General features: G+C 52.6%; 1 protein-coding gene across 2 annotated transcripts in view; it reads right to left on the reverse strand.

The window, feature by feature from the left end:
* NTNG2 (netrin G2) overlaps positions 1-23196 on the reverse strand; it is a 278222-nt gene that overhangs the window by 192780 nt on the left and 62246 nt on the right. For both annotated transcript variants that reach the window (XM_086924769.1, XM_086924770.1), the window contains exon 2: positions 8401-9044. In XM_086924769.1, the coding sequence (XP_086780895.1) occupies positions 8401-9044 (644 nt within the window). The remainder of the gene's footprint in view (positions 1-8400; positions 9045-23196) is intronic.

Here is a 23196-nt window from a genome sequence, read left to right on the forward strand (position 1 = left end):
CGATGGAACAGTGACTTCTCGGGGGATCAGGGCAGGCTGCATCAGGGACTGCCTCCTCTAACCGGTGAGCCACACTTCTCCATGTTGGCTCCTTAATTGATTTCTGCAGAAGTTTGATGTTTAATGACTAGTGCCCAAGCCTAGAAGTAGGACCCCAGGCTAGGACTAGGACCAAAGACTAGGACAAGGACCCAAGACTAGGACTAGGACCCAAGACTAGGACTAGGACCCAAGACTAGGACTAGGACTAGGTCTCAAGGCTAGTGCCCTAAACTAGCAATAGGGCATGAGACTAGGACTAGGTCCCAAGACTTGGACTAGGACATAAGGCTAGGACAAGGACCTAGAGTAGGACTAGGGCCCAAGACTGGGAACCAAGACAAGAACTAGGACCCAAGGCTAGGACTAGGTCTCAAGGCTAGGACTAGGACCAAAGACTAGGACAAGGACCTAGACTAGGACTAGGGCCCAGGACTGGGAACCAAGACAAGAACTAGGACCCAAGGCTAGGACTAGGACACAAGACTAGGAATAGAACCCAAGATGAGGACTAGGGCCCAGGGCTAGTGCCCAAGACTAGGACTAGGGCATAAGGCTAGGACAAGGACCCAAGTCTAGGACTAGGACCCAAGACTAGGACTAGGACACAAGACTAGGAATAGGGCCCAAGACTAGGACTAGGACCCAAGACTAGGACTAGGACCAAAGACTAGGACAAGGACCTAGACTAGGACAAATGCCCAAGACTGGGAACCAAGGCAAGAACTAGGACCCAAGACTAGGACAAGGACCTAGACTAGGACTAGGGCCAAAGGCTAGGACTAGGACACAAGACTAGGACTAGGACCAAAGACTAGGACAAGGACCTAGACTAGAACAAGTGCCCAAGACTAGAACTAGGACCCAAGACTAGGACTAGGTATCAAGGCTAGTGCCCTAAACTAGCACTAGGGCATGAGACTTGGACTAGGTCTCAAGACAAGGACTAGGACCAAAGACTTGGACAAGGACCTAGAGTAGGACTAGGGCCCAAGACTGGGAACCAAGACAAGAACTAGGACCCAAGGCTAGGACTAGGACACAAGACTAGGACTAGGGCCCAGGGCTAGGACTAGGACACAAGACTAGGAATAGGGCATAAGACTAGGAATAGGACCCAAGACGAGGACTAGTGCACAGGGCTAGTGCCCAAGACTAGGACTAGGGCATAAGACTAGGACTACGACCCAAGACTAGGACTAGGACTCAAGACTAGGACTAGGACCTACGACTAGGACTAAGACCCAAGACTAGAACTAGGACCCAAGACTAGAACTAGGTCCCAAGACTAGGACTAGGTCACAATAATAGGGCCCTAAACTAGCACTAGGTCACAAGACTGGGACTAGGACCAAAGACTAGGAATAGGACCCAGGGCTTGTGCCCAAGACTAGGACACAAGACTAGGGCTAGGACACAGGGTAGGGACCGAAGCCCAGGGCCCTAAACTAGCACTAGAGCACAAGACTAGGACTAAGACCCAAGGCTAAGACTAGGACCCAAGACTAGGGCACGAGACTAGCACTAGTGCCCAAGACTACGACTAGGACCAAAGACGGCTTCATAAATTGAAGTGTAAGTATTTTCTTGCTGGGTCTACAGAGTATGTGGTTCCCAGAGAGCAGTATCTACTGAAATGGGAATAGTGGACAAGTCAGTGACCACGTAAAGTCCACGGGTGCTACACTGCCACGGAGCAGGAGTAAACTTGATGGGCAGGTCGGTCTTTGCATGCCTTCCTATCAAGTGTGTGGGCCTTGGTTAGCATCAGGCGGACATGTTTTCCCATCCACGTGAAGGAAGGGTGGGGTGATGGGGTATTGAGGCAAGGAGTAGGGCTAAGATAGCATTGTGACCGGCAGAAGACGGGACACACTTTAGGACCCCGTCATGTCACACCTACGTGACTCAGCACCAGGACTGCTCTACTAGTAATGGACAGTGCCAACTCGTCTCAGCAGGGCTGCTTTACTAGTAATGGACAGTACCAGTGCTCCTCAGCAGGGCTGCTTTGGCTGCCGTACTAGTAATGGACATTACCAACATGTCTCAGCAGGGTGGCTGCACTAGTAATGGACAGTACCAACGCTTCTTTGCAGGGTGGCTGCACTAGTAATGGACAGTACCAACGCTTCTTTGCAGGGTGGCTGCACTAGTAATGGACAGTACCAACGCTTCTTTGCAGGGTGGCTGCACTAGTAATGGACAGTACCAACGCTTCTCAGCAGGGTGGCTGTACTAGTAATGGACAGTACCAACGCTTCTCAGCAGGGTGGCTGTACTAGTAATGGACAGTACCAACGCTTCTCAGCAGGGTGGCTGTACTAGTAATGGACAGTACCAACGCTTCTCAGCAGGGTGGCTGTATTCGTAACAGAAATAGGGAATATAAAATAAGAAAATAAAATCACTTGCCTTGAGCTTGTTTCGGCGATGTAGCGAGCACCAGGTACATGGTTTTATTTATTTATTTCATACTCCCTATTCCTTTGTATGTCACTTTCATTAACCCCCCACCCCCACCACCCACCCAGTGGCGGCTCCTCTGCTTAGGCGGAGGAGCGTTGCCCCACTACTCTTTGAGCAGTTGAAAATAAAAGGATAATAACAAGAAGTTATGTTCCTTTGCGACTCTGGGCCGGGCGGGGTTAGCTCGCGCAGAGGGAGCAGGAGTGGTTTGCACTCACTCCCTACATGCGCATGACGCTTTGACCGGCCGTCTAGGACCGGCCAATCAGGCATGCGTAGTTGGCATGTTCTCCATTGAACTGTGTTGCACAGTCTCCTAGAGAACATGCCCCGCCTCCCCAGGCACTGCCTGAGCGGCCAAACAGGCTGCTCAGACCAATCACGGTGCTGCTCCTGCCGCGTCGTGATTGGCTGGCAAAGTCCGGAAGCCTGGGTGCTTCCGGTGCAGGCTGCAGGCAGTATCCAGGAAGAAGGCCCAGAAGATAGAGGAGAGGCGTGCGGTGGATTCAGCGGCAAAGCAGGTACGTTTATTTTTATTTTTTTATCCTAACCCACTCCCGCCTCACCACCCCGTTCAGAGGCAGCCGCCACCGCCCCTTTCCCAACCCCCCCACCATGCTAACCTGCACAGGCCACCACTGCATTACTAACACTTCTGAGCAGACTTACTAGAATAGTGAAGGACATTACTGGCACTTCTCTGTAGAGTTACTAATGTGGTAATACACATTACTGGCACTTCTCAGCAGAGTTACTATTGTGGTAATACACATTACTGGCACTTCTCAGCAGAGTTACAATTGTGGTAATACACATTACTGGCACTTCGCAGCAGAGTTACTATTGTGGTAATACACATTACATTGTTGGCACTTCTGAACACAGTAGTTCTACTAGTCCATGTTAAGCACTTCTCAGCAGAGCCACCTTATGATTAGCTGCTAGTGCCAGCACTTCCCAGTGGGTTCTTAGCCTATAATGGACAGTAGCAGCACTAAAGAGCATGGCTGCTAAGTGTGTCATGAAAGGTGCATGCACTTCCGCTAGCGACATCGCTTTTCAGCGGGGCTACTCTACGTTCAATAGATATGCAATGTTGGGTCTTTATAAAGTGTAACACAGCCATGAGGCTGCTTCAAGGTGCTGGGGCGGGGGGGGGGGGGGGGGGGGAGTTCCTGAAGGGGAGTAGGGCCGCCATATCTAGGCCAGAGTCTTGGGCTCGTGAAAATGGAAGATATTTTACTATATTATGTAAATACTGGGAGAGACCGACACATCTGACATTCGTCCAGTGCATGCAGATCTAGTAAACATAACCTGAACAAAGTGAAAAGCTGCCTCTCTTAAGTGTGTGTGAAGTGCTAACCTCTGTTTCCTCTCTGTTGCCTTTGCTTCCAGGTGTGACCCTCAAATTCGGCCTTTGTTATGGGCCCAGCAGGAGTCAGAAATAAGAAAGTGCCCTCCTCTCCTGTACCATTGCTGCTTGTTGCAGATGGAAAGCAGTCAAGGTGCAGGCGCTGCTGAATGCGTCCCGGTGCTTGGAAATGACACGAATTCAGCACAGTATTTAGTGGGGGCAACTTCTTGGCAGGGTGGACGGTGTTCACCCTATGAAAAAAGTGGGTGGACGTCGTCCAACCGTGTGTCTCCCCCCCCCCCCCCCCCCCTTGGCGTCGGATCTCCCCCGAGGTAGGAGGCTGACTCTCCCCAGCCCAGGCCTCTGTGAAGCTTCACCTTACGGTCCTTAGCTTGTAATGTGGGACGGGCCCCGTTTCCATACCCCCTGCCATGGCAGACAACAACACTTTGAGCCCCGGGGGACCCGGGCATGTAGTAAAACATGTAAGTATTCGTTCCAGAATGCAGTGCGCTATTGACTATTGAAACCCAAAAGTTGGCTAAACTTTCCACGCAGGGCTACAAGGGCTGAGAGGCAACAAGCCACGGTGAGAGGTGGAAAGGAAGTGTTGGTGGGAAATGCAAAGTATGGGGGGCTGCAGGGTGTGAGTGAGGGGATGGGAGTGGGAGGGACTTAGAGGGAGCGAGACAGTGATGGAGAGAGAGGGGCGGAGTCCCAGGACACGGCAAAAGAACGAGACAACGAGGGGCCACTGGAGTGAAGGACAGAAGCAGACAGAGGGACAGAAGCAGACAGAGTGACTGCGCCAGGGAGTGCGTCTTGGAGAGAGAAAGAGACAACGAGGGGCCGCTGGAGTGAAGGACAGGAGCAGACAGAGGGACAGAAGCAGACAGAGGGACTGCGCCAGGGAGTGCGTCTTGGAGAGAGAGAGAGACAACGAGGGGCCGCTGGAGTGAAGGACAGGAGCAGACAGAGGGACAGAAGCAGACAGAGGGACTGCGCCAGGGAGTGCGTCTTGGAGAGAGAGAAAGAGACAACCAGGGGCCGCTGGAGTGAAGGACAGAAGCAGACAGAGGGACAGAAGCAGACAGAGGGACTGCGCCAGGGAGTGCGTCTTGGAGAGAGAAAGAGATAACCAGGGGCCGCTGGAGTGAAGGACAGAAGCAGACAGAGGGACAGAAGCAGACAGAGGGACTGCGCAGGGAGTGCGTCTTGGAGAGAGAAAGAGACTACGAGGGGCCGCTGGAGTGAAGGACAGAAGCAGACAGAGGGACGGAAGTAGAAAGAGTCAGGGACATTCAAACTAGGGGAGAGGAGCAGGGCCGGACTGGGAACCAAAACCGACCCTGGCAGAGTGCTCGGCCGGCCCCCCTCCCGCCGGGGGTGCCGCCAAGCTCTTTGCCGGGGCCGGTTTTCGGCCGATTTTGTTACATGGCCGATTTTGCAGCTATGATGCAAAAACGGGCCTGTAACAAAATTGGCTCCCTGGGGCCCAAAACCGTCCCCCACCTGTGCGGCGTACTGGGGGATTGCCCGGTGCCCGCTATGGCCAGTCCGGGCCTGGAGAGGAGTTGGCCTAACGGCTAGGGCGCTCAACCTCGGACCTGGGGAACTGGGTTCGAGTCTCAGCAATGACGCTGAACATCCTGTGATTCTGGGCAAATCACTGAATCTCCCCGTGCCTAACAAAATGAACGTGTCCTCATGTAACGCAACTGGTGTTATGTAAAGCGCTCGGATACCCGATTCAGATTCGGGTTAAGTTTGTGCTATATAACAACACCCTAACTAACCTGTGCCCCCTGGCACGAGATATAGCCCCCCCTGCATCCCCGGCAAGTAACTCCCCTCTCTCCCCAGTTTAGATCTAGCCCCCCTGTCACTCCTGATGATCCGTGTTAAATGAGGCTCACCAGCGGACCCCTGTCCCCCAAGGGTATTCCGAATGGCACTTCCCGGGATAGAGAGGGCGATCCTTGATCTACTCAGTCGCTCTCTGGAGACAGGCTATGTGCTCGCCAGTCTGAAGGAAGCCAGGGTCAACCCCCTACTCCAAAAACACAAGGGCAGATGTAGCTAAGCTCAAGAACTACAGGCCCAGCTCCCAGCTCCCATCTCCCAGCTCCCCTTCCTGGCGAAAGTAGTGGAACAACATGTTCTTAAAACACTCTCGCTGTTTATTGCGGAACAACAACTACTGGCTGGCTTTAGGGCCCACCACAGCACAGGACTGGTGATGTTGTCAGTGATGGAGGAACTTGGGCTCATGGCCGACAGCAGACAGCAGAGCGCCCTGACCCTTTTAGATCTGTCAGCGGCGTTCGGTACGGTCAATCACGCTCAGCTTCTGGCCCGGGTCTCCGATTTGGGCATCCGTGGGTTGGCACACCAATGGCTTGAGTCTTTCCTGTCAGGTCAGTCCCAAGGGTCCAACTGGGCGAGCAGGCGTCGAACATTGGCACACTCACCTGTGGTGTCCCCCAGGACTCAGCACTGTCCCCTCTCTTTCTCAACATATACCTCCAGCCACTAGTGGCCGCTCTGGTCCGCATAGACTGCCAAGTATTTAACTATGCAGACGACACACAATTAATCCTCCAGATTGACGACTCCCCGCAAGCCCACACCCATGTGTAAAACATACTCAGACACACGGTCAGCTGGAGGACAGCTAATTCGCTAAAAATCAACCCCGATAAAACTGAGGTCCTCGTCATTTCCTCTAAAAACAATCCCTGGAACGACCTTTCCTGGGCACGAGCTGGGCACCACCCCTACGCCAGCTCTGGTTGTAAAAAGCTTAGGCATCAAGATCGATGCAAATCTCTCCATAGCAAATCAAGTCTCTGCCGTGGTCAGAACCTGTGTGGGCTTATTGAGACCGATGCGGAGACTTGCCCCTCTCCTCTCATCGGCCACACTCCCGATGGTCGAGTCGGCTATGATCGTGTCTAGACTGGATTATGGTAATGCCTCATATATTGGTCTCCCTGAGAAACTGTCAGGAAGCTGCAGGGGACCAAGAGTGATGCAGCTAGGCTGATCTTCAGGCTTCCCAGATGGGCTCACGCTACCCCCCTGCTGCAGCAACTGCACTGGCTCCCCATTAAACAGAGAGCAAAGTTCAAAGTTTTCTGCATCGCCCATAAAGCCGTTCACGGCCAGGCCCCAGTTTATATCAAGGAGCGCGTAGGGAACTTCGTGCCGGGATGTACACTTCGTCGTTCGAGGCAGGCCTTCTGGCCTGTCCACAGTTTAACCCCTTGCATGCTTGTGACGAGCTCCGCTCGTCATGAGGCACACTGGAGCTGTGCTGATGACGAGTTCAGCTCGTCATAACTGCAGCGGCCCTCCCACGCGCGGCTAATACCCCGCCTGTGTGGACATTCTATGGGAGTGGGCGGAGTCGTGACGAGTCCAGCTCGTCATAAGCACAGCTCCACTGTGCAGCATGAAGAGCCGGGCTCGTCACGAGCACCGCGGCGCCACGCGCGGCCCCTCTCACCTCGCACCGTGGGGGAGTTAGCCCCGCATGGAAGGGGTTAAAACTACATCCAGAAGCAGCAGAGCCTTTTCTGTCTTAATTCCTGAACTATGGAATCGACTGCCCGTGAATCTACGCAAGGAACCCACACTCCTCCCTTTTAGGAAACGACTAAAGACTCTTCTGTTCAGGGAGGCTCTGGACACGGCATAAAGCCCCTGCAAGTGTTGTATTTGTGACTGCTGGTGGGGTTTGGCACTCTCTCAAAGCGCTAAGAGACCTGCTGGTGAATATGAGCTCTACAAATCCCAGTTAACATAACATAGCATAACAGAGTGACTGCGCCAGGGAGTGCATCTTGGAGAGAGAATGAGACAACGAGGGCACCTGAAGTGAAGGACAGAAGCAGACAGAGGGACAGAAGCAGACAGAGTGACTGCGCCAGGGAGTGCATCTTGGAGAGAGAATGAGACAACGAGGGCACCTGAAGTGAAGAATAGAAGCAGACAGAGGGACAGAAGCAGACAGAGTGACTGCGCCAGGGAGTGCATCTTGGAGAGAGAATGAGACAACAAGGGCACCTGAAGGGAACGACAGAAGCAGACAGAGGGACAGAAGCAGACAGAGCGACTGCGCCAGGGAGTGCGTCTTGGAAAGAGAAAGAGACAACGAGGGCACCTGAAGTGAACGACAGAAGCAGACAGAGGGACAGAAGCAGACAGAGTGACTGCGCCAGGGAGTGCATCTTGGAGAGAGAATGAGACAACAAGGGCACCTGAAGTGAACGACAGAAGCAGACAGAGGGACAGAAGCAGACAGAGCGACTGCGCCAGGGAGTGCGTCTTGGAGAGAGAAAGAGACAACAAGGGCAGCTGAAGTGAAGCAGACTGAGTGGCTGCACCAATAAGTGCCCCCCACAGACCCCGGAAGTAACCCCACAAACCTTGGGATTTACCCCTAAGACCCCAAGAGTGACCACACAGACCCCAGGAGTGACTCCACAGACCCCGGGAGTGACCCCACAGACCTCCGCGCGCGCCCAGCTCACCTGGCAGTGACCTCGATGTTGGAGATGGCGTAGAAGTACTTGTAGAGGTTGTCCCGCTGCACGTAGGTGCCGCCCAGGGCCGGCCGCAGCAGCCGCAGCCGGAGGTCGGTGAGGGTGAAGAACTCCTTCAGGCCCTTGGCGCTCTCCATGCGCGTGTACAGGTTCTCCATCCGCTTCAGGTCCGGCCCGGCGAAGATGGCGAAGCGCTCCCGCACCTCGAAGCGCACGTCCTTCTCCTTCTTGGAGCCCACCCAGCGTGAGTACTCCTCGGTGCAGAGCACGCGGTTGGCGTTGGTGGCCGACAGCTCCTTGACGCGCCGGGCGGGCATGCCGAAGGCCTCCATGCAGTCGTCGGCATAGTACTGGTACGGGTGCCAGGTCCGGCCGTAGTCCAGTGACTTCTCGAGCAGCATGACGGTCGGCCGGCCGTACTCGAAGGTCAGCACGATGTCGTCCGTCAGCTCAATGCTCTTGTTCCAGGCCAGGGTGATGTTGGCCACCAGCGGCTCCGGGTAGCGGCTCCAGGTCACGCTCTGCCAGTAGGTGGCCAGCCCCTCCTCCTCTCGGTCCATCATCAGCTTGGGAGGGTGGGCCAGATCCGGGTTCGAGGCGTCGCACTCGTCGCTGCAGAGGTACGGGTTCTCCTGCGAGGGGGAGAGAGATGAACATATTGGTCAATGGGCAGGCACTTGGTGCAACAAAGACAACCATTTCTGAAAGGCCTTCTTCTAGTCTGCTCCTCCCCTTCCCCCCCCACCCCAACCCCAGACCCCTAGTATCCCTGGTGCTGGGAGAGCAGCGGTGTTTGTAGGAAGCAGAGTGGCTTGTGTTGGTGAGGGGTGTTCCTCCAGTGTGAGAAGGCTCAAGATGTGAACGGACAGTGTCCAGACTGGGATGTGGTCCATGATGTGAATGGAGCGATCCCCAGGGTGTGATTCGGCACGCGAGGGAGGGAAGGTCTCCAGAGTACGACGTGGCTCCTGGTGTGTGGTACCCAGGGTGTGATGTGATGAGGTGGTACCCAGGGTGTGATGTGATGAGGTGGTACCCAGGGAGTGATGTGATGAGGTCGCACCCAGGGTGTGATGTGATGAGGCGGTACCCAGGGTGTGATGTGATGAGGTGGTACCCAGGGTGTGATGGGATGAGGTGGTACCGAGGGTGTGATACGACACACGAAGGAGAAAAGGTCTCGAGAGTGTGTGACGTAGCTCCAGATGTGGCAGGGAGGTGCCAGATTGTAATATGCTTCCATGTGATGGGCTGGTACCCAGGGTGTGATGTGATGAGGTCGCACCCAGGGTGTGATGTGATGAGGCGGTACCCAGGATGTGATGTGATGAGGCGGTACCCAGGGTGTGATGGGATGAGGTGGTACCCAGGGTGTGATACGACACACGAAGGAGAAAAGGTCTCCAGAGTGTGTGACGTGGCTCCAGATGTGGCAGGGAGGTGCCAGATTGTAATATGCTTCCATGTGATGGGCTGGTACCTACTGTGTGATGTGATGAGGTGGTACTCAGGGCGTGATGTGACTATTGATGAGGCGTGCAGGTTTCCAAAGTGTGATGAGGCAGGGCTGTACCCTTATTGTAGCATGTGTTGATGTGACGAGTTGATACCCAGGGTGTGATGTGACTCTTGATGAGACTTGAAGGTCTCCAAAGTGTGATGTGGCGGGCTGTTTTCAGATTGCTTTATTAGTTGATGTGACGAGGTGGTACCCAGTGTGTGATTTGATGTGATGAGGTGGTAACCAGAGTGTGATGTGACGAGGTGGTATCCAGGGTGTGATGTGGTGAGGTGGTACCCAGGGTGTGATGTAACGAGCTGGTACCCAGGGTGTGATGTAATGAGGTAGTACCCAGGGTGTGAAGTGGTACCTAGGGTGTGATGTGACTAGGTGGTAACCAGAGTGTGATGTGACTCATGATGAGACATGAAGGTCTCCAGAGGGTGATGTGGCAGGCCTGTACTCAGATTGTAGTATGTGTTAATGTGAAGAGGTGGTACCCAGTGTGTGATGTGATGAGGTGGTAACCAGAGTGTGATGTGACGAGGTGGTATCCAGGGTGTGATGTGGTGAGGTGGTACCCAGAGTGTGATGTGGTGCCTAGGGTGTGATGTGATGAGGTGGTATCCAGGGTGTGATGTGGCGAGGTGGTACCCAGGGTGTGATGTGGTGAGGTAGTAACCAGGGTGTAATGTGATGAGGTGGTACCCAGGGTGTGATGTGGTGAGGTAGTAACCAGGGTGTGATGTGACGAGGTGGTACCCAGGGTGTGATGTGACGAGGTGGTACCCAGGGTGTGATGTGGCGAGGTGGTACCCAGGGTGTGATATGGTGAGGTGGTACCCAGAGTGTGATGTGGTGCCTAGGGTGTGATGTGATGAGGTGGTATCCAGGGTGTGATGTGGCGAGGTGGTACCCAGGGTGTGATGTGGTGAGGTGGTATCCAGGGTGTGATGTGGTGCCTAGGGTGTGATGTGGCGAGGTGGTACCCAGGGTGTGATGTGGCGAGGTGGTACCCAGGGTGTGATGTGGTGCCTAGGGTGTGATGTGGCTCATAATGAGACGTGAGGGCTTCCAGAGGGTGATGTTGACAGAGCTGTACTCTCATTGTACCATGTGATGTGGCAGGTGATGGGGAGGGAGCTTCACCGGAGTGGGTGTGGACTCGCACTTCTGCACCTGAGATCTGAATGGAATCTACTCTATGAAACATGCCATTCACTCCGAGAGAAGCCTCTTCCGAGACTGCTCCCAAGTGCCTCTTGTTTGCCACTGAGATCTCACCTGACCACAGACCGGCTCTCCCCTCTTCCTGGGTGCGAGGTTTCAGAAGCTCTGGGGGGTTTACATTCCTGGGCACACGAAGGGCATATTTACAAGCCCCTATCGCCACAGGAACGTCACTTTTAAAGAAGCTCCTGTGGCGATACAGGCTTCCTCTTTTTCACAAGGCAGTGTTAAGCCACTTAACATGGCTTAATACCGCCTTGTAAACAAGGCAACGTTTCACGCTCTACTTACCGTGTAAGGGGTGGGAAATGGGTGTTACTGTAGGTGTTGTGCCGCAACACCTATTGATTTTGATGCTGCCTCATATATTTACAAGGGTGGCGAAAATATGGGGCAGCGCCAGAAATAAGGGCCAAAACCCCTGGTCTTAACATGGTGCAATGAGGAGAAATGCTTTATTTCTCCTCGTTCTTGCTGTTTCTATCTGTGTTGCATTGTCCGGCACCCATAGAAACAGCTAAACACCATAAATGATGTTTATGTGCAGGGAGGTGTCCCTTGCGGCACAAAAACAATCATTTCAAAAATGACAAGTTGCAACTTTTATGTTTGTTGCACAAAGCAGCACCCATAGAAGTTACAGATCGCCATTTAAGATTGTTTGAGCGCAAGAAGGGTCACCTTCCTGCACATAAACAATTAGTCCCACAACGCAGGCACTCTTGCATTATGGTGCCAGGATGCCAGCGTTGGCACTAGGCAGCTGCAATTCGCACCAACACAGGGGAAAACGCAGGGCTGCACTGTATTGTTGTAAATATGGTTTCCAAAGAGGCGGAGCGCGGCGTTAATCCAAGAAGGCTAACGCCGCACTCTGCCCCTTCCCTTGTAAATATACCCCGAAGACTCTTGACGTCTCTTTGCTCGTCCTCATGCGGTCTCATGGAGGGGGACAGTTATCCACTGATATCTGGGGCTCAGCAGCAGAGGTCAGAGGTCACCCTGAGGCGCAGCTGTCTCATTGCGCCGATGAGACCGTATTAGAAAGTATTAACTGCGCTCACTGCTGCGGAAGCTATTAATAGGAGGCGACGTGGATCAGAAATAGGGCTCATTACACAGCCACCGAACTGAGATCACTTCTCCCCCCCCCCCCCCCCCCCATCCCCCCCAATCCACTCCCCCCGCCAGAGAAATAAAGGAACTTAGTCGTTTCAAGCAACAGGATCCTGTCTCTCACGGGCTCCATCGTTCCGCTCCCCCATGTCTCTCCTGCCATGTCCCTCCGGGGACCTGCCTGAGAGACGAGGCCCCGCCCACCCTCCACCCACACCTAGCCCTCACTGGAAGCTTCAGGGTGACTGGCAGGGACCCAGGGCCAGTGGAAAGGATGGCGCCCCCTGGTGGCCTACTGCTGTATCCAGGCTGTCTGTGGCCCTGAAGATGCCTCCGTGCTGCTAGCCCCTCCCCCCAGTGGCCTCACTCACGGCCATATTTCTGATCCGGGTTGCGTCGTTCTTGCACCACGCAATGTGGTACGAGGGTGATGCAAACCGTAAGCCATACCTTTGAAGCCACACAAAGCCACTCTGAGTGGCTCCAGAAAGATGCATTCATGCAACGCAGCACACAAATTCCTGCGTTGCGTTACTCTGCTCCGGGTAGAAGTTCCGGGTGGGTGTTCCCACACAACTCCCGTGGTACTTTGACACACTTCCAGATTTACAAGACCATGTAAATAGCTTTATTTCTCCTTGTTCTTTCCTCTTTCTATGCAGCACACACGGAAAGAGGAAAAAGCCTGAGGAGAAAGCCTTCCAGGATTGTTTTGTGCAGGAAGGTGCTTGCTGCACCATGGTGCAAGGGTGCCTGCGTTGGTGCGAGGCTGCCAAAAAGGCGCCAGTGCAGGGGAAAGGACAGGAATGCCCCGTACTGGATAAATACAGCGCCTTCCTGGGCTTTCCCCGAGATACAGGGGAGTGCGGCAAGGTGACTCGCCACAAATGTCATAATTATGGCCCTGAGTCTCGACCTAGGAGGAGCCCTCGTTTCCTGAAACCACACATGGTCTACTAGTGAACCACCCTCCTGACCACAGCTCGGGGCTGCTAGTCCAGAGGTGCAAACTGGGGCAACTAGCGCCGAGGTAAACCACCAGGGACCCTTATTTTTGGCACCATTTAGATGACAGATTTTTCATTGTTCTACCTCTTATGTAGGGCCGAGAGAAAGCGAAAAATTGCTCACATTTTGGGGAAAATATTTGAAACACAAACAATAAGTGCTCAGCCACTCAAGATAAAGGATCAGGGAAGGTGGGAGGCAACCAGACAAGAAGGTAGGACTAGTGCTTAAATTGAGGTGGTGGTTTCCAGTGCTCAGCACCGGCATTACACTCTCAAAACCAGTGCTTGAGCACCAGTTGAGACATTCATTTTTGGTAGGCACAGGGAGATTACATGATTCCCCAAGAATCACAGGATGTTGAGCCGACACCAAAGCTTGAACCTGGTTCCCCAGCTCCGAGGTCGCCAGCTCTGGCCATGACACCACGTCCTCTCCCCACTTGTAGTGTTTCATGGCTTCTGTTTTAGGCAGTGCTTACGAGAGCCCCAGAACTTATTTTTTTTTACAAATTAACCACTGGTTACGACCCAACATGAAGTGGATTTAAACACCAGAAACGAATCACTTCAGTTCAAAGGGGAAGAGAGCAAAGCAGCAGTAGTGATTAATGTTCACCATGCATGGAAACGAAGGAGTATATGGTTAGGCCCAGGCATTACAGCACACTACAAACCTGCTCCACTCCAAGGAAGCCCATGTGTTTCTCCTATTGCCTCCCAATGCTCTCTGCGTTGCTTCCCCCAACTAAGCCCTTCTTTTTGCTCCCAGTTGTTCCTTCCCCTACCTGTGCCCTCCTTGTTGCTTTCCCCAACCTGTATTGCTTATGCCTCCCTCCCACCCTCGCTGTGTTGCTTATGCCTCCCTCCCACCCTCACTGTGTGGCTTATGCCTCCCTCCCACCCTCACTGTGTTGCTTATGCCTCCCTCCCACCCTCACTGTGTGGCTTATGCCTCCCTCCCACCCTCACTGTGTTGCTTATGCCTCCCTCCCACCCTCACTGTGTGGCTTATGCCTCCCTCCCACCCTCACTGTGTTGCGTATGCCTCCCTCCCACCCTCACTGTGTGGCTTGTGCCTCCCTCCCACCCTCGCTGTGTGGCTTATGCCTCCCTTCCACCCTCACTGTGTGGCTTATGCCTCCCTCCCACCCTCACTGTCTGGCTTATGCCTCCCTCCCACCCTCACTGTGTGGCTTATGCCTCCCTCCCGCCCTCACTGTGTTGCTGTGCCTCCCTCCCACCCTCACTGTGTTGCTTATGCCTCCCTCCCACCCTCACTGTGTTGCTTATGCCTCCCTCCCACCCTCACTGTGTGGCTTATGCCTCCCTCCCACCCTCACTGTGTTGCTTATGCCTCCCTCCCACCCTCACTGTGTGGCTTATGCCTCCCTCCCTCACTGTGTGGCTTATGCCTCCCTCACACCCTCACTGTGTTGCTTATGCCTCCCTCCCACCCTCGCTGTGTTGCTTATGCCTCCCTCCCACCCTCGCTGTGTTGCTTGTGCCTCCCTCCCACCCTCACTGTGTGGCTTATGCCTCCCTCCCACCCTCACTGTGTGGCTTATGCCTCCCTCACACCCTCACTGTGTTGCTTATGCCTCCCTCACACCCTCACTGTGTTGCTTATGCCTCCCTCCCACCCTCACTGTGTTGCTTATGCCTCCCCCCCACCCTCACTGTGTTGCGTATGCCTCCCTCCCACCCTCGCTGTGTTGCTTATGCCTCCCTCCCACCCTCGCTGTGTTGCTTGTGCCTCCCTCCCACCCTCGCTGTGTTGCTTATGCCTCCTTCCCACCCTCGCTGTGTTGCTTGTGCCTCCCTCCCACCCTCGCTGTGTGGTTTATGCCTCCCTCCCACCCTCACGGTGTGGCTTATGCCTCCCTCCCACCCTCACTGTGTTGCTTATGCCTCCCTCCCACCCTCGCTGTGTTGCTTGTGCCTCCCTCCCACCCTCGCTGTGTTGCTTATGCCTCCCTCCCACCCTCGCTGTGTTGCTTGTGCCTCCCTCCCACTCTCACTGTGTGGCTTATGCCTCCCTCCCACCCTCGCTGTGTTGCTTATGCCTCCCTCCCACCCTCGCTGTGTTGCTTATGCCTCCCTCCCACCCTCACTGTGTTGCTTATGCCTCCCTCCCACCCTCGCTGTGTTGCTTATGCCTCCCTCCCACCCTCGCTGTGTTGCTTGTGCCTCCCTCCCACCCTCACTGTGTTGCTTATGCCTCCCTCCCACCCTCACTATGTTGCACCCACATTCCCCCATCCTCCTCCATGCCGCTTCCGCACATGGGCGCTCGAAGTGAGGTTACAAGGGGTGCTGCAGCACCCCCAAACCAACCATGCTGGCGTTCAGGAGACGAATGAGCAATAAAGATTCCTTTTAGTTTTTTGATTTGGTCAGATTTGCTGTGTGTGAAAGACAGAGAGAGGTCAAAGGTCAGGCTAAGTATTCCGAAACATTTCTGCTTATTCTTTAATCTTGGAGATTGGTGTTTACCTTTCTTTCTCTGACTGCAAAGTGAGAGGATTTTATAACGTGAACTTCCTGGCAGACTTGCTGGGTACGGACAGTGTGGAAGGACAGGCTGTAGAATGTCAGGTATTTTTATAACATTCAACAACTTTTAAATATCTGTAAATGAAGTGTACAAATATTTCAAAATATATCAGCTGCTAGGAAGATACAAATGGAGTACATCATTTGTTTGTTATTTTGAAGTGTGACGGGAAAAAAAGAGTTTAATATGATTAAAATAAATGAAGACACTTTACTTGGTGATGTGTCGTTGCTAAATATTAGCTGAAACCCGATCTCCACATATCACTTGTGAGCAATGTAGTTATGCCTGGAAAAAAAGTGTGTATATCAGTGCAACATTAGTGGCCATTTCAATGGGAAATGTGTTGTCTGTAAATGACAGGCGCTACCACCATGCTTTATATGTGTTTGTGACAGTGTGCTCCAAAGTGCACCTCTGGCTACAGACCCCAGCCTTACCGCGCTCCTGCTGAGGGGGCGGGGGTCATTTGCAACCCTTGTTCCTTGTGTGATACTGGGATTTTCACCATTTCTATCCCTTCAGTGAAGTAACTTTGATGGCAGCAACTGCACTCTGAAAATTGTTCCACCACCAGTGATTTCGCCCCCTTTGTTCCTTTTTACCCCCATCCTTGCCCAATGCACGCTAAAAAAAACTTTTGCGCATTTTTTCTTTTTTCTGTCATAAAAAGAAAACAAAAGTGCCAACGTCATTTTGTAGGCGGCGCATGCGCAATGCTAATGGTCTCGACCTCATGGCGTTGCCAATGCTTGTTGACAGTTATGTGGGTGGGGTGTGAGAAAAAGTAGACACTCGGGGGTTTTGTCGGTTAAGATAAAAACATTAGGAGCGTGAATACGAAATGGAGAACAAAAGAATATTTTTCGACGTGTGGGCGGCAAATAAGTGAAGGTGATTAATAGAGAAAAAATAATGAAAACCGGTTTGGGTGGAAAGTTTCTCCGCCTCAGTTCCCGTGAGTCTGTTTTATGCAGTATATTACCTCTAATTGTACTTTGTTTTCTCTTGTAACCTGCACACTTGTCACTCTTTCTCCTGTATTGCACTGTTTGCTACCTCATGTATTTTGTTTGCTCACAATTGTCACGTTTACCTCATGTAACTTAACGTCTGCTTTTGTAATTTATTCACTTGTAATTTTCTCCTCATGTCTCCTTAACGTTCCTTTTGTGAAGCGCTCTGACGCCTTCGGGTAAAGTCCGCGCTATAGAAAAACTCATAAATAAATAAATAAATAAATAAATAAAATGTCCACATCAGATGTAAAGGGGGCACACCCCCACCCCTGCCTCTATGCCCCCCCCCCCCCACCATGAGCTCATTTCCGGTACTAATAGGCGAGCAGCGCGCGCATTACTGACTAATCAGCTATTTCTACTTATTGGAAAGAAAAGACTGCGCATCGATGAATAATTGACGGGGCGCGAGGGCTCCTATTTCGAGAGCTTCTAAATCTGGAACTATCTCAATGTCTCTCTCTTACCCCGTGTCTCGCGCGGGTCTCGCGCTCATTTCCGCCTCCTGAAGCTGCTTCCTCGTCTATTTCAGGCTTCGTCTGTACCCGCCTCGTTTCATCTCTGTTTTCTGTCTCTTTCTTTCTTTCCCTCTGTTCTTTTTCTTCTCTCGCGCACTCTGTTGCTCTCCTCCCTCTGCCTCACCCTCTCTTCTTTCTCTCTCGCCCCTCAAATCCTCTTGCCGCCCCTCTTTCAACCTCCTTTCTTTTCTCTTCCCGCCTCTGTTTTCTCTCTCTCATCTCTTGAACCCTCTTCTCCTTTTCTCTCAGTTTCTGTTGGTCTCTCTTTCCTTTCTCCCTCTGTTTCTCTCTCTCCCGAATGCCCCCCCCCCTTCTCTCCTTCCCTTCGTCCCTTCACTTGACCCCCCTTTCCAATGAGAACAGTATTCATCATTGTATCTCTATCTTGGGGGGTGACTGGTTTTACTTAAGGCACATAGTTAAAACATGCTAATAAACCGTATTCTCTTTACTTTGCATATTTATTACTTAAACTATTTTTACGTAAGCCCCCACCCCCCCTCCCGCGGCCTTTGTAGGGCCTGCGTGCGAATTCACCTAAAACCATCCGATCTCTCACTCAAGGGGATTTCTTCACCGCTCACTCGCTCGCTCTCTCTCTCCTCATTCTCTCTCTCACACTTTGCCTTTACTATTCGATTCGTGGTGGTATTTAATATGGCGGAATTTGGCATGGTGGTATTTAATGTGGTGGTATTTGGCGTGTTGGTATATAGCGTGGCGTATTTAACGTGGCTGTATTGAATGTTTCCAGCACCTAAACCTGCTATTATGAGTTATATCACATGGAATGGGGAAGAACACACGGTTCCGGTTTTACCAGGTCCAACTCAGCATGCTTAGCAGTGTACCCCTCTTCCAGAGCTCAGAGTGTCTAACAGAGCGCCCCTCTTTCACGCAGTGCACTCTTAGGACTGCACCCTGTTTCCTGAGCTCAATCTGTTATGAGTGCACCCTGTTTCCTGAGCTCAATCTGTTATGAGTGCACCCTGTTTCCTGAGCTCAATCTGTTATGAGTGCACCCTGTTTCATGAGCTCAATCTGTTATGAGTGCACCCTGTTTCCTGAGCTCAATCTGTTATGAGTGCACCCTGTTTCATGAGCTCAATCTGTTATGAGAGCACCCTGTTTCATGAGCTCAATCTGTTATGAGTGCACCCTGTTTCCTGAGCTCAATCTGTTATGAGTGCACCCTGTTTCCTGAGCTTCCACTATTTAGGAGACAACTCCTGTTTCCTGGGTTCCCTCCATGTCAGAGCGCTCCCCTGTTTCCTGAGCTCCCACCGTTTTGGAGTGGAGCCCTCTTTCTTGGAGCCATAATGCAGGAGAGCAGTTGTGATTAATTTGAGCCGGGGGTTTCCGATGCTCAGCACCGGCAATTAAATTGTGAACACCTGCACTATAACAGTCTACCACATGGTGGTGCTGTGTGTGTAATTTGGAGATGAGCAGAACAACAAGTGTTTATTAATTCAATATACATTACAAAAATTAATTCCTGACACCCAAGTCATTGCTGGCACAGTTTAGCAGCGCATCTGTTTCCAGTGCTGGCACAGTTTAGCAGCACATCTGTTTCTAGTGCTGGCACTGTTTAGCAGCACATCTGTTTCCAGTGCTGGTACAGTTTAGCAGCACATCTGTTTCCAGTGCTCGCCCTGTTAAGCAGCGCATCTGTTTCCAGTGCTGGCACAGTTTAGCAGCACATCTGTTTCTAGTGCTGGCACTGTTTAGCAGCACATCTGTTTCCAGTGCTGGTACAGTTTAGCAGTTCACCCCTGCTTCCAGGGCTTGCACAGTTTAGCAGCGCATCTGTTTCCAGTGCTGGCACAGTTTAGCAGCACATCTGTTTCCAGTGCTGGCACAGTTTAGCAGCGCATCTGTTTCCAGGGCTGGCACAGTTTAGCAGCACATCTGTTTCCAGTGCTGGCACAGTTTAGCAGCACATCTGTTTCCAGTGCTCGCCCTGTTAAGCAGCGCATCTGTTTCCAGTGCTGGCACAGTTTAGCAGCACATCTGTTTCTAGTGCTGGCACTGTTTAGCAGCACATCTGTTTCCAGTGCTGGTACAGTTTAGCAGTTCACCCCTGCTTCCAGGGCTTGCACAGTTTAGCAGCGCATCTGTTTCCAGGGCTGGCACAGTTTAGCAGCACATTTGTTTCCAGTGCTGGCACAGTTTAGCAGCACATCTGTTTCCAGTGCTGGCACAGTTTAGCAGCACATCTGTTTCCAGTGCTGGCACAGTTTAGCAGCACATCTGTTTCCAGTGCTCGCCCTGTTAAGCAGCGCATCTGTTTCCAGTGCTGGCACAGTTTAGCAGCACATCTGTTTCTAGTGCTGGCACTGTTTAGCAGCACATCTGTTTCCAGTGCTGGTACAGTTTAGCAGTTCACCCCTGCTTCCAGGGCTTGCACAGTTTAGCAGCGCATCTGTTTCCAGTGCTGGCACAGTTTAGCAGCACATTTGTTTCCAGTGCTGGCACAGTTTAGCAGCACATCTGTTTCCAGTGCTGGCACAGTTTAGCAGCACATCTGTTTCCAGTGCTGGCACAGTTTAGCAGCGCATCTGTTTCCAGGGCTGGCACAGTTTAGCAGCGCATCTGTTTCCAGTGCTGGCACAGTTTAGCAGTGCATCTGTTTCCAGGGCTGGCACAGTTTAGCAGCGCATCTGTTTCCAGTGCTGGCACAGTTTATCAATACAACCCTGTTTCCAGGGCTTGCACAGTTTAGCTGTTCACCCCTGCTTCAGGGCTTGCACAGTTTAGCAGCACATCTGATTCCCCTTTTCTGAATCATTTTGTCCACCATAAGCGTGGAAGGGTATACTCAGATGTGAGTCCCTTGCTCATTGCACCATCAGGATTCAAGCAAGCCGGGCCGACGACGACTGAAATGCCAGAAACCGGTCCCCGGTAGCTTGTTTCCTTCCCAGTATAAGAATTGGCTTGGTAGTTTGGTTTGCCCTGTTCCCATCATGCACTGGGACAGGAACAGACTAATTTGCATGTAGTCATGTTCTGAGCTGGGATGGTGCAGTGAGCTAAAAACGGTGATGGATCAAGCCCTGATCTTTGGACTGGGTAAGAGTGGTCTGCTTAATTCAGACATTCTGTTCATCACCACCCCCTTTTCTGAATCGGCACTGTTAAGCAGCGCATCTGTTTCCACTGCTCGCCCTGTTAAACAGCGCATCTGTTTCCAGTGCTCGCCCTATTAAACGGCACATCTGTTTCCAGTGCTGGCACTGTTTAGCAGCGCATCTGTTTCCAGTGCTCGCCCTGTTAAGCAGCAGATCTGTTTCCAGTGCTGGCACTGTTTAGCAGTGCATCTGTTTCCAGTGCTGGCACAGTTTAGCAGCGCATCTGTTTCCACTGCTGGCACTGTTTAGCAGCGCATCTGTTTCCAGTGCTCGCCCTGTTAAGCAGCAGATCTGTTTCCAGTGCTGGCACTGTTAAGCAGCGCACCTGTTTCCAGTTCTGGCGCTGTTAAGCAGCGCATCTGTTTCCAGTGCTGGCACTGTTAAGCAGCGCACCTGTTTCCAGTGATGGCACTGTTAAGCAGCGCATCTGTTTCCACTGCTTTCACAGTTTAGCAGCACATCTGTTTCCACTGCTGGCACTGTTAAGCAGCGCATCTGTTTCCGCTGCTGGCATTGTTAAGCAGCGCATCTGTTTGCAGTGCTCGCCCTGTTAAGCAGCAGGTCTGTTTCCAGTGCTGGCACAGTTCAGCAGCGCATCTGTTTCCAGGGCTGGCACTGTTTAGCAGCACATCTGTTTCCACTGCTGGTACTGTTTAGCAGCATATCTGTTTCCATTGCTCGCCCTGTTAAGCGGCGCATCTGTTTCCAGTGCTGGCACAGTTTAGCAGTGCATTTGTTTCCACTGCTGGCACCGTTTAGCAGCACATCTGTTTCCAGTGCTCGCCCTGTTAAGCGGCGCATCTGTTTCCAGTGCTCACCCTGTTAAGCAGCGCATCTGTTTCCAGTGCTGGCACAGTTTCGTAGTGCATCTGTTTCCAGTGCTGGTGCTGTTAAGCAGCGCATCTGTTTCCAGTGCTGGCGCTGTTAAGCAGCTCATCTGTTTCCAGTTCTGGCGCTGTTAAGCAGGGCATCTGTTTCCAGTGCTGGCACAGTTTAGCAGTGCATCTGTTTCCAGTGCTCGCCCTGTTAAGCGGCGCATCTGTTTCCAGTGCTCGCCCTGTTAAGCAGCGCATCTGTTTCCAGTGCTGGCACAGTTTAGCAGTGCATCTGTTTCCAGTGCTCGCCCTGTTAAGCGGCGCATCTGTTTCCAGTGCTGGCGCTGTTAAGCAGCGCATCTGTTTCCAGTGCTGGCGCTGTTAAGCAGGGCATCTGTTTCCAGTGCTGGCGCTGTTAAGCAGCGCATCTGTTTCCAGTGCTGGCGCTGTTAAGCAGCTCATCTGTTTCCAGTTCTGGCGCTGTTAAGCAGGGCATCTGTTTCCAGTGCAGGCGCTGTTAAGCAGCGCATCTGTTTCCAGTGCTGGCGCTGTTAAGCAGCGCATCTGTTTCCAGGGCTGGCGTTGTTAAGCAGCGCATCTGTTTCCAGTGCTGGCGCTGTTAAGCAGCGCACCTCTGTATCATGGATCCCCACCATTATGCATTGCTCCTCGTTTCCTGAGATTACGCTGTTTAGCTGTACACATTTTCTAAGCTCATTCTGTTTTCTTAGCTAATAGTTGGGGTACGGACTCGCCCTCTATTTTTAGAGAGGAGACTCGGGGCCTCATTTTGGAGTAGGGCAGCGTTGCAAGCCTTCCTGCTGCGCTGCGCTGCGCTGCCCTATGTCGAAAGAAAGGGGCAGGATGCCCTGTGTCCATGAGAAACGGCGCATCCCTGTCCTCTTACACTGCGTGGCACAAAATGGCTGCCCTGTGCCACGCAGGCCCCCTGGTACCATAGTGCAAGGGGGTCTACATTGAAATCAGGTTGTTTTTGTGGGGAGGGGACACCTTCCCTCACACCCCGCTGGGGAGGCGGGGGCTTTTGATCCATTCCCAGGTTTACAGCTCGGTGCCGCGTGCCACGGGTGTTACATGGGTACACCCACCTTAACGCCCATGGCACGCCTCCCCATCGCAATGTGAGGCAACGCAGTGACTTGCGCTGCGTTGCCTTACACCATCTCTAGGAGGCCATGAAAAGTGGTGCAGGGTAGATAGGGGTAAGCCCTGTGTGCCTCCGGCCGCACATTGGGCTTGTAATTAAGCCCGTCGGGTCCTCTTACCTGAGGCTGAAAGAGGCTTAGATGTGTCATCTTTGTACGCCAGCCCAGCAGCGGTCTGTGTTTACAAACACTATGGGGTAAGCCCTGTGCAAGGAATTGGCGTAGGGCAGTATCGCTGCCCTACACTTGCTCGAAAGGGCAGGAATGTCCCGTATTTACAAGGTATGTTGCATTCGTCCTTTCAACCAGCACACATTGTGCAGCCCTGTGCCAAAGCAGACACCCTGGCACCATGGTGCCAGGGTGTCTGTGGTGTTGGCACATTTGTTTTTGTGCAGGAAGGGCCACCTTCCTGTACAAAAACATCATGACAGGCGTTTTCCTCTTTCTACGTGTGCTGTAGAATGCAGCACACGTGGACAGAGGATTAACGCCTACTCTAGCGAGGCGCAAGATTTTGGCGCTGCCTCAGGATTACGTGATATTGTAAATCTAGGCAGTGCCAAATTCTATGGGTGCTGTGTGGAAACACCCCCGGTAACACCCATGGAACGCCTCTTTCAAGCAGAGTACGGCAAGGCAGAGACTTGTGCTGCCTCACCTTACTCCAGGGCGCAAGTCCTAAAAAAGAAGTGGGGGGACGCTGACGTCACGGCAG

The sequence above is a fragment of the Lissotriton vulgaris genome, chromosome 5, assembly GCF_964263255.1.
Source record: "Lissotriton vulgaris chromosome 5, aLisVul1.2, whole genome shotgun sequence".
In the NCBI taxonomy this organism is placed as follows: Eukaryota; Metazoa; Chordata; class Amphibia; order Caudata; family Salamandridae; genus Lissotriton; species Lissotriton vulgaris.